General features: G+C 40.6%; 1 protein-coding gene across 1 annotated transcript; it reads right to left on the bottom strand.

Annotated features, from left to right (window-relative positions):
• Nucleotides 1-425: 425 nt before the first annotated feature.
• LOC121916111 (trypsin-like) lies at nt 426-10,804 on the bottom strand. Its single transcript, XM_042440908.1, has 5 exons — nt 10,002-10,804; nt 7,490-7,646; nt 4,964-5,217; nt 2,926-3,062; nt 426-622 (listed from the first exon to the last, which is right to left on the bottom strand). The coding sequence occupies exons 1-5, from the start codon at nt 10,042-10,044 to the stop codon at nt 470-472; spliced, it is 744 nt and encodes a 247-aa protein (XP_042296842.1). The 5' UTR covers nt 10,045-10,804; the 3' UTR covers nt 426-469.
• Nucleotides 10,805-11,968: the final 1,164 nt, after the last annotated feature.

Here is an 11,968-nt window from a genome sequence, read left to right as displayed (position 1 = left end):
GAGGCACTGACAAAACCTGCAAGAAATTCTGCCAAGAAAACCATATGTCAGTTGACTTGAAGTCACACAGCAACAACACTAAAGGAGAAATCTCAAGTCACACTTTTGGAGGACTCCACCATCTCTCAAGACAGACTTGCTACCATATAGTTTTTAACCACTGGAAGGCTTCTCCAAATATTTACCAAAAATCTGCTTCCCAAAGTGCCTGAATAGTTAAACATTTCTGCATCTTGCCAAAGTAGTGGTCATCATTTTGTACTGAGCACATTTTAAAATGAACATCTTTCTTCTGGTTCTTCATGGCAACTGTAGCCATCTTCTCTTGACAAGGATGGAGGGTGACTGTTCCATCACCCCTTGAAAAGTGCTCCTGTCTCTGTCGCCACAAAGAGGCAAACCCAGAAAATACATTGATTTCACAGATTTATTAGGTAATATCCACCCTTTGATCAGTAGTACTTTTGTGTCAGTTTAGACGCATGGTTTCTTCAATCCACTTCTGGAATTTGCATATCTCTGTATAAGCAGCAGGTTTGTTCTTCTCTCCGCACTTCCGAGGACCCCATGACACCAACCCATGAAGGATCTCATTGCAAACCAAAGAACTTCCAGAATCACCCTGTAAATTCACCAGAGCAAAATTGTCAGCGGGATGATTCTTACTATTATTGGTTTCTGGGGTATGTTTGCATACAAATTGTTTCCTAAAAAATATTTTGTCAAAGAAAGCAGAGGCTTCAGAGTTGTGGTTAAGCAACACTACTTTTATGCAGACAAAGCCGTGTGTGTGTGTGTGTGTATTTTGGGCAAATTTTACAGCAGAAACTAAGTTTTGTACCACCTGCAAGATGAACAATTTTTATTTGGCATAAGATTTGCGAACTGAAATATACTTCTTCAGAAACTAACCCTAGAATAAAATGGGGCTTACTATCAAGTAAATTTGGATTAAATGTAGCTTAAAGTTACAGCCTTAATACAGCGTTTTGCACTGTAAAATCAAAGGAAACACACTGTACAATATGGATATATTAAGAAAAGTATTTTTCAGGGACATGGTAATGTGTGCTTTTCTCAGCCAAACGGCCATTTTACAAGCAGAATTACCTCATGAATATTTCAGGAAAAAGTATCTCTCAGTGGTCACATCCAACTCCTAAATGGTCTAATTTCTATCTGTTCTAATGCTTCTCAAAGCTAGAGTTTGGAAAGTTATTTGTTAAAAGTACTGTAATCAGAATTACAGTTTCAACATTTCCTAGTAGTAGTAGTAATGGTAATAATCATCGTGTTCATTATGATGTCCTGTCCTATATCATAAAACTTTAACTTCTGATCATTTAAATAAATTAAAACATGTTTAAAAGTTAAAGCATGTTTAAAAAGTTAAAATAGTTTGAAACCATGTACATAAGTAGTTTGGAAAAAAATCAATTAGGCCCAAAGGCTTTTGGCCCTTAAAAACTAGTGTTGTGGTTCAGGAATCCAGGGAAAGAGCATTCCATGACTGGTGTGCCAAAGCTGTTATGACCAGGCTTCAGCAGAGGGCTCTCCTTATCCCCAGAGCCTCTTGAATCTGCTACCACACTCCTTGTTGGAAGATTTTTGCAGTCTCTTTCCCACTTGTTAGATAGGGATTTCCTGCATGCAATCTCTCTCTCATATTCAAGCTAACCCTTGGGACTAACAGACATTCTCAATTTAACTGTTGGGTCCTCCATCTTCCTTCAGAAAGATGGTGAGATAAAGATTTCTTTTCACCTGAACTATTTGCTAGCTAGGTTAGGATATAGCCTCTATGTATATATAGATTAAAGCCATTAGTAAACTTTTGTTTACACTACAAGCTACTTGTGTTGTTTTTAGAATCAGTCTCAGGTCTTAGGGAAGCATAATTAGACAAAGGCACATTCTGCTACTCTGCTGTCTGTTCACTGGTCTTCTCCAAATGACTCCAAATGATGATGGTTCTCTCCCTCTGATCCTAGAGCCACCATAGCCAATGGTGAAAAATGGTGGGAGTTGTAATGCCAAACACTGCATCTGGAGAGCCCCTGTTGGGGATGATATTCACTGCCAGCTTCTCTCCTAGCTCTGTGTGGTGCCACTGGCACAGAGACAGATGAAAAGCCCTCCTCCAATCCATCTGCCACTGCCCTATACAGAACTGTCTGTACCTGCTGGACTTGATCCCCTTCTCCGCTGCCATTCCCTTTTTGTTTTATGCCATGTCTTTTTTAGATTGTAAGCCTGAGGACAGTAAATTGCCTTATTAACAATTTGTAAGCTGCTCTGAGAGCCTTTGTGGCACAAAGGTGAGGTATAAATACTCTAAATGAAATACCAGGGGCCTCATATACAAGGCATGTGTGTTTGTCACTGAACTATAGATTTATATTAAGAGAGGAACCCTAACCTGCAGACCCTCTGGTTGCAGGGATTACGATAAACAGAAAGTACTCCAGCAGTGACAAAGAGGAATGTTTTGGTGTGTACATAAAGGGATCCCTGGTTTACCCACAAGTATAGCTCTACAAGTGGCAACATTTCTACTAGCATTAGGCCATCCAATTGGGGTTGGTGGGTGTTTATGGGCATATTATTGATAGTCTTAATTTCTACTTGATCCAAAATCCCTCTGGTCACCTGCTTCATCTATGACCTTGTTACCTGTTTGACACAAAGTCCCTCTTTTCCTAAAGGCCTCAAGATTTGATCATTATCCATGCCAACCTAAGACTAAGGGGGAATGGATAAGGGGAGGGAAGTGCCAGGGAACTCTTGGGGGTTTGTTTCTTGAAGCTGGGAAGGACATCTACCACTTCAGCCTGCCTCCCCCCCCCAATAGGATTGTTCTTCCTGCTGTTCTTAATTGGGTAAAAACAATTAATGTAATCTATATTCAGTTTTTTTGTCACTCACCCGACATGAATCTTTACCTCCTTCTATTGCTCCAGCACAAATATGGTTGTCATTAAAGAGGGATCCATAAGTAGTGTTGCATATGTCTTTTGACACGATGCTGATTTCTAAACACTGCAGGCGATAGGCATACTTTACTGCAAGATGAATCCTTGAGTGAGTGGATCATGCACAGGCTCTTTGGGGCTTAGTTTACTCCACTGGTTTACATCAGGTTGCGTCCTCCCAAGCACTACAGTATCAGCCATCCCCCCTAAATCTCAAAATAATTTGAATAAATTACATTGCCTTGGACAAGGGATGGGGAATAAAGACCTCCAGTTATTGGACTCCCAAATCCTGGTCGCTCTGGAGCATGGTTAATAGGATGCATATTTGTACTCATCAATACTCAGGCTAGGGGGTTTTCCCCTTTCTTTTGCTCCTTCAGCAAATCACTGATTATACCCCAAGTCACATCCTTGCTACAGAATTCTTTTCCTGACAGTCTAGTCCTATTGATTCTAACTCCTGATATTTGTAATTATGCTCTCTATGGTCCTTTTAGCAGGGAATGCCTTGAATCTGAAACTTCGATGTAAAACGGATCCTCTATTGCTCTATATCTGAGCAAAGAGACCTTCTTAATGGTTTCCAAAGGTCTGGTTCCTTCTTTCCCTCAGACAAGTATACCTTACAGTGTGCAGACCACTGAGACACAGTTCTGGTGGCATGGTTGCTTCTAGTCATGTTGTGTGTATATGAACATATGCATGCATGCACGCACACAAAAAACCCTTCCATTTAATCAGGAACCATCTCTTGGAGCACACAGCAGCTGTAGGCAGAACTGAAGCCAACAGTGGGTGAAGGCTGGCAAGCTCTCTGCTTTTTCTCTCACTGCCACCCTTTTCCTTCTCTCCCTCCCCATTTTTAACCACAGATTGGACAGATTGTTCTTGCAGATGCTTGAGCTGATCAGTATGAAACCAGTATTTTTGAAGGTGTCCTCAACCCCCTTCTACAGAGTTGAGGGACCTGTGGTCATCCATGTGTTGCTGGACTACAGCCATGCTATCATTCTTGGGCATTGGCTATGCTGACAGCAATAGGAATCCAGTATCATCTGGAGAGTGTGATTTTCTCCACCCAGAAGTGGGCAAACTTTGGGGTTCCAGGCTCTAATTTCCAGCCATCCCAGGACCTGCAAGAGCCATACCAAACCCCTAAAGCACAAGTGGGTTTTGCTGGAAGCACACTTCCACTTCTGTAAAAACCTCTTTGTGGAGCAAAACGTACCGCAAGGGAGATGAACCATATTTTAAACCTAGTTCTGGAAGTTCCTAGAAGCAATTCTCTATTTCTTTTCTCTTTTTCAAAGGAGAGTTCCAAAGGAAAGGGCCTGGGTAGATTTTATAAAACACAAATGACACATGTAGTCCATCTGTTGCTAATTCTTAGTCTAGCCAAATATGTTTAAAACAATAACAACCTTAAGATCTTAATTAAATATTGACCATGTAGTAATGGGAGTGTGTACTTTACACCAGTGGTGTCACTAGAGTTGGCGTCATCCAGTGCAGTAACTCATGGTTCACTCCCCTATTGAAGTTCTCCCATACCACACCATACAGAACCCTTAGTAATGTTTTTGTACTGATTTACTAAATCATAATTCCCATATACCCCTGAATGTATAATAGTTGTGACATAAACAACTAGCAAAATTAAAAGTATACCTTTAAATTACGATATCATGCACACAGAATAAATATGCTTACATATACATAGTTTCGTGTGGTTAAAGTTAAAATTTGGTAAAATGTGATGTTTTTAACGGGACTCTCCTTTCTCCTCCCACTGAGCCTCACCACACTCACCCCATCTCTTCAACATTTTAAATAGATACAGATGTCAGAAGGAGCAGTGGTAACATCCCCTCTTAGGGTGTCATCTGGTGCACTCTGCACCTTCCTAGTGGTGCCACTGCTTTACACCTCTCTCTCTAACATAATTTCTGCTTCAAGGTGAATGAGTAACTCTTAGTCATTTCCCTTACCTGCAGGAAAAGTAGTGGTGCCCCAGCCAGACACCACACACTTTGTTCCAACAGACACACATTCTTTAGCCACAGGAATTGTCTTAACTTTATCCCCAAGGACGGCAGGGGAAGCCAGGCGCACAAGCATGAGATCATTTTTAAGGGTACTAGCCTCGTACTCAGGGTGGCGGATGAGCTTGGCTACTTTGGAAAACTGTTCCCCGTCATCATGCTTACGCAGGTCATGCTCTCCAATATGGACTGTGAGGTCCCTGTAAGGAAGACAATAGTCAAGAGTCAGACATCTTTACAACAGACTAGGCCAGCCCTCTTCCTCTTTGCTTTTTATCACCAAGTAAAGAACTTTTTATTTGGCCAGGCTTTTTGTAAATAAGCCATGTGGAAAGGTCTTTAACGGCGCTTTAAGTGTTCTTGTTATGTACCTAAACTGAATTTGTATTACTGATGTTTTAATATTGTAATATAGTGAATGTAATTAGGTTTTTAAAAACTTTTTTTTATTATTCATGCATCTTGTTTTAATTCACGTTCTGTTTGGCTAGGTCCCATTTTGGGGAAAGGCAGGATTAATATTAAATATTATTTTATTTTATGTATATCCCTCCTTTCCCTTCAAATAGGACTCAAGGTGGCTCATGCCTGAGTTAAAACAAGATACGTTTATTAAAAATTGGTAGTAAAAAAATTAAAATGTAATTAAATAAGATACATATTAATACTTCAAAACAATTTAAAACGAACAACAGACAAATAGGCTGTCATGTAACCAGCCCTTCTTAGATGGACCTCTTCAAATGAGGAAAGCATGCCTTTGAATGCTCTGCCATAGCAAATGCTTTCTTGCCTCTGAAAAGCTAGTCCAAGTCAGAAGGGATGACTCTACAATTATGGTTTGAAGGGCATATTTTCTCCTCTAAATTAAAAAATATATATAATAGTACAAAAATGCACTATATAACACTATAACTCTAAAAAATTTTTAAAATAGTAGAGAAGTGAATGTATTTTTTCAGTATGACTTGGAATTAATAATAAACTCAATTAAAATATTGTTGCTAGTGTCATGAGGTGCCAGAAAATAGTTTTAATATTTTTAATAAAGAAACTAGAACAAACTAAAACTATTAAGTACAACCATCTGGCCCATCTGCAGAACCCTAAATGCAATACCACTTGGGAAAGCCAGCAACATATTATTTCTCCAAAGCTTGTCTGTCATCCTGAAGAAGGCAGATTTTCCTGCTTGTACTTCTATGCATAACTGGATTTCTTCCATCCCACCCTATTTGCCAGTCAGAGCAGGGTGTTCCTGGGCTGCCAGAATTGCTGGAAACATCTTGCCAATCCCTACCACGTAAGCAGGAAAAGGAGAGAAAGAGGAACGTGGCTGAAGTGGGTCTAATCATATGGCCTTAACAGCAAGAAAAGTGTTTGGCGCCACTGCTTCCCCTTCCCTCTTCCTACTATGGCTGGGAGAGTGAAGAGTTAGAGCCTGTGCAAACTGGCCATTAAGGCCGGCCTGGGGGCTGAGTTGGGGCATGCTGTCTACACGATGCATGGCCCAACGCCACGCCTATGGTGGCATGACGCCGCATGCCACACCACACAGTGCGCAGCATCATGGTGCTCCTCTGGTGCTGCATTTAGATGATGCAGTGACAAAGGATCACGGTAATGCTGCAGTGGCGGCGGTGACGGTGCCCTTTCCAGGGCGCAAAAAGGAGCCACTTTCTGTGGGTCCTTTTTTGCACTGTGGAAAGGCCAGATTGGGGCTGCGGTGTGCGGCTGCCATGGCCCCAATCCAGCAAAGACAGAGGAGGCTGCACAGCCCCTTAGAGAGGGATGTATGTTTGAATATAAGTGTTCATAGTGTGTACCAAGGAGGGCCCCTTACTGGCAATTGGGACACTGGGAAAATGCAGGGAAAAGAAAGATACTGTAATGTAAATATGGAGTGAAATGGATAAGGAGAGTAGTATAAAGAATTATACGTTATTTTATACTATGCAACAATCTTGTTGAATGGAAACATTAGGCAACTGAACCAAGGCATAAAACGTGCAACAAAATGCACAACTAAATCTACATGCACCCCATGCACATTCAAGTGCAATAGTAATGTATGCACAACTCCCCTTCTATATCTTATTTGAATATGACTGTCCACATTAGGCAAAAATGTCCACTTGCTTCTATAGGGGAACATGTGTGCTTTCAACCTGTTTTCCACTTATGGTGACCCTAAGGCCAAATTGTGGAGTTTTCTTTGCAAGATTTGTTCAAAGAAAGTTTGCCTTTGCCTCCTGAGGCTGATAGAATATGACTCATGGCTAAGAATATGACTCCATGGCTAAGAAGGGATTTGAAACCTGGTTTCCAACATTATAATCCAACACTCAAACCACTAAACCATGCTGGCTCTCTTGGGGAAATGTAACACGTGTGTAAGCAGAATTCTAGCTTTTGCCTGTGGGCTCCCATAATGTTGACGCTGCCCTTTCCCTGAAGACTCCACCAACTTGCCTTCCCCAACAGTGTCCAGCTGTAAGCACCCAGAACGTATCGATCAAGACTCCTCCGCATCGAGACAGCTTGGTGGTATACATGAAGACTTGCCAGGGCTGAGAGTGGGCCGGACATTCAGAACCACCGATGATGCGCTCACCAGTCTGAGATAACACTGTGAGACAAATGAAGTGGTGTAATGGTCCATGTCAACATGCAGATATTCACCATGAAACGCATCATATTTACAACCCCAAGTTTTGTGAAACATTTAGTGCACTGTCAGAGAGCTCTGGTGTCACAATAAGCTACAACTCCCAGTATTCCCTAGCATTGAGCTAGGGCAGTTAAAGTGGTCTCAAATTGGATTATTTCTGCACTGAGTTTTGGACCAATGTCTAGGACTCCCTCTTCTCTGTCCTGGTAGTTATTGGTATTGTGACCGTGAGATTGGTTAGAATGGAGGATAGCTTTTCCCCAAACTGTAAGAGTTAACTGTTCCATGCTAGTGGGTCTTGCAAATGCTAACTGGAAAAAGTTCAAAGCACAGGTGCAGGCCTGAATGTCCTGTTTTATGAGAACAAGGAGCTGCTCAAAGCCTGAAAACATTAAAACCACATATTGTCCTTTCCCTCAGGGCACAATATTGTACACATGGCTTTTCTGTGCCAGGTGTGCACTTTTTTGCACTTTTCAAGTACAGAAATAAAATTAGAAGCCAGGGTTTTTCTGTCTAGCCTTATGTTCAGAGAGCAGTTCTTATGCTCATTTCTCCTCTCCTCCTTTTAAGCCCCTTTTTGCACATATAACTACTAAAGAAGGTATACAGATCCTTCAAGCCAACACAATGTTTACAGTTATAATATCTATTTATGGGTCATAGCACTGTTACTTACCCCAAGTAAAATAAAGCTAAAACTGTGATCATCCTAAATACATCTAGGGTAGCTTTGTTAGCCATATAGCATATCCAGTAACATCAAAAATAAAGGGATACCTTTACTGGGCCAGCCAAAATTCATAATATACATGTTGCAAGCTTTCAAAGTACCACTAGCTTCTTCATCAGGCAAGGTGTTAAAAACCATACAGGAGAAAAAATTGACGATGTTAGTCATAGACAAGAACAAAAACAGTGACATGCAGGTCTGTGACTAACACCGTCTCCTGTTTTTAACACCTTGCCTGATGAAGAAGCCAAAGGAGCTTCGAAAGCTTGGGACATATATATTGTGCATTTTGGTTAGGCCAACAAAGGTATCACTGTCTGGTGGATTTTTTATGTTATTGGATTCCTAAATACAATTGCGGAGCAATTTCAACATAGTTCTCCCTGCGGCATCGCTAGGGTTAGCGTAACTCTGTTTACCTACCCTCACTATCACACCATACAATATCCTTAATTTTGGCCCCATACAGACAGACCAAATTAAAGCTGCTTCAGGTCACTTTGGAGGCATGGTGTTTCAATGATGCATGCATCCTAAGAGTCTAGAGGCTGCACCAAAGCTGCACTCCAGTCCTTAGGAATGGAGCATGGCTTTGGTGAGGCTTCTGGACTCTTAGGACGCATGTATCATTTAAATAGCATACTTGCAAAGTGACTTGCAGCTTTATTTTGGCCTGTCTGTATCAGGCCATGTACTAACGGTACTCATAAATCATAATTTCCCATGTATCATCGAATGTAATGGTAATAATTGTAGACCTTTAAATTACAATACCATACACACAGTCACACATGCATTTACATGTACACAGTTTCATGCGATTAAACTGAAAAGATGTGATATTTTAAAAGAAGTTTTAAAAGAACATTTGAAAATAATAATAATAAATTAATTAATTGAGTTTTAAAAGGTAATTTTAAAAACCTGGGGTCTCTCCTTCCACTGATACCCATCACACTCACACCATATCTCCAGCATTTTAGAAGTACACTGCAAGTGAACACTGCAGTCTGTTTCTGTCAAAGACAGATTTTGGGGAGCAGTGTTGTCACTGCTCTTAGAATGTCACCTCCCCTAATGATCCCCTCTCCCTACCTGGACATTAAGGAATGGCCTGCCTTCATAAAACAGAAACCATTGATCAGACACTGCAGGCAAATTTTCTATCATGTTTAACTGCAATGTTGTTCATTGGAGGCAGCTCATGCTTTGACTGAGTTACCACACGTTCAGTGGGTGAAGATGCACAGAAAGATGTCCAGAGAACTGGACAAAAGGAAACATTAAGAGACAGGTTGGAGCACTTCAGAAACTGTTGTGTTAACTGACTTAAAAAATAAAAAAGTGTCCTGAAACTGCAACTGTAAAATAGGATATTTTATTCAAATCAAAGCAAGTTTTAAAAAATCCTAATTGTTGCTGATTAAAACTGACCTATTCTGACAAATCTATGGCAATGTCATACTGTGAATACTGTAACACAAAAATATAGTACTGATGCTTCACTTATATGAGTGGCACATAAACATTAGCTCTCTGCCCACAAGGACCTATACCTAAATAAGCAACTATTCTCTTACCTGTGGAAGCCAGAAATAGTGCCATGCTTAGGACTTGCTCCATGATTCTAAGGCAAGAGGACTAGGAGATGTATAATTTTATACTCACAGAGATAACATAAAGTAAATAATTGACAAAGACATTACGGTGCTCTTATGTTCACTGCCCTCCAAGGCTTCAGTTTTGCCAAAGCTTCTTAGTCAGACACCTACTGTGAGTCTGGCTTTGGAAAATGGAGTGGGCACCGAGCGAGAGATGTTGTGGGGTGATGAGACGGAGGCTGATGTGAAAAGGACATTTAGTCAGTGCAAATAAAGGAATCGACATCTGTTAATTTTGGTTCAGTGTGGGATTCGTGACAGAGGTGGTTAATTTTTAGACCATTTACAAAGGGTGTTTCATTTAAAAGATACACGTGGAGCTACCTAACAGCAAAAATGGCAGATCATAAGGCGAGGAGGAGGAGGAGGAGAGAAAGTGGATCCTTTGCAGCTATGGCTGCTAACATCAGATTGAAAGTGTAAGCACTTTGGAAATTATCACACCTGGTTGCCCTTCTGAATCGAGGGGGAATCGAATCCAAGGCAAGTCACGTGATGCGGATTCACGCAAAGCGGAGTAAGTGCAAAGTGTATTACCACACCGGTGGGATTTGATGATTAGAATCGGCACCTTTGCGCATGCTCAGTGGGGGTCGGAACGCATCGTGACTTTGTACCTTTCCGGGGTGAAAAGGGGCACATGTTCTTGTTCCCCGTTTCACGTAATTGCGTGAATATTTGCCTTGTGAATATTTCTGTGTCTCCTTCATCCCCTTTTTTTATTTTCCCTTCCATTTCAGCAATTTCAACGCACACATAGATAGATAGATAGATAGATAAGATAGATATACATACATATCTGTATATTCACATTCACATGCATACACACATGTATATATATTCCCAAAAAATGAAAGTGAAATTACCACCAAAAGGAAATGGGGGGAAATTGCAGCGCTGCATCATGGGAAATTTGCAACCTGGGGGGGGGGGTTTCGGTGGCGTTCCAGAACAGAAGCAAAGTTGCATTCCCCGCACCAGACCAATTCAGAGTGAAACCGAAGTGAGCGTGGGAGCGAATTCTGTGAGGAGGGGTCACTTTGGATTCACTGCGGAAGCGCCACGGAAGGAGCCCCCATAGAAAGGAATCGCGTGTGATAATAACACATTCACATTATGGAGTGAATTTGCATCGTTGGACCCGCACTCACATCGGATCTGAGTTCCAAAATTCCCCCCAAACCTCCATGTGATAAGGCTCTAAGTCTTTTCCCAATCTATATGTCAAGTTTAGAAGGTACAGCTCTGGATTTATTTGGAATGATCTTTCTTGCCATAATTGTCCACTAAAACCCGGGACAAAATGTAGGACAAAATCTAGACCAAACTGTAGGACAAAACTCAGCCGAAAACGTAGGACATTTAAGGTCCTCAATTTTTCCTACATGTACTACATTTTGGGCTGAGTTTTGTCTTGCAGTTGTCCTACAGTTTGGCCTAGATTTTGTCCTACATTTTGCCCCAGGTTTTAGTGGACAATTATGGCAACAGTTTCCTATTCCAAAAGTGTTTCGCTTTTTTGGTGATAAGACCCTTCTGTGGTTTTTTTTAAAAACTCTTCCAGCATTTCTTATTTACATTTTTTAATCAATTATAAAAGAAACTATGATTATTAAATGGAGTCAATTTATGCCACGTAATATAAATGTAAAAGAATGGGTATAAAATGTTTTACATGGCTGGGGCCTCTAACACCATCTAAGCTAGCAATAATAATAATAATTTCTAACATTTAAAAACAAAAAAAAACAACTTCCAAAATTGTTTCCCTTCCAATAAAAAAATAAATAAATTCAATTTAAAAAATAAATAAATTCTAAGGATCAAAGTCTGAGAGACTTTAGGGCTTGAAATAAATAATGATAAATAATAATAATAATATAATT

The sequence above is a fragment of the Sceloporus undulatus genome, chromosome 9 (genome assembly GCF_019175285.1).
Source record: "Sceloporus undulatus isolate JIND9_A2432 ecotype Alabama chromosome 9, SceUnd_v1.1, whole genome shotgun sequence".
Classification (NCBI taxonomy): domain Eukaryota; kingdom Metazoa; phylum Chordata; class Lepidosauria; order Squamata; family Phrynosomatidae; genus Sceloporus; species Sceloporus undulatus.
Note: the sequence above shows the minus strand (reverse complement) of the source record. Positions and strands in the feature narration are given on the sequence as shown.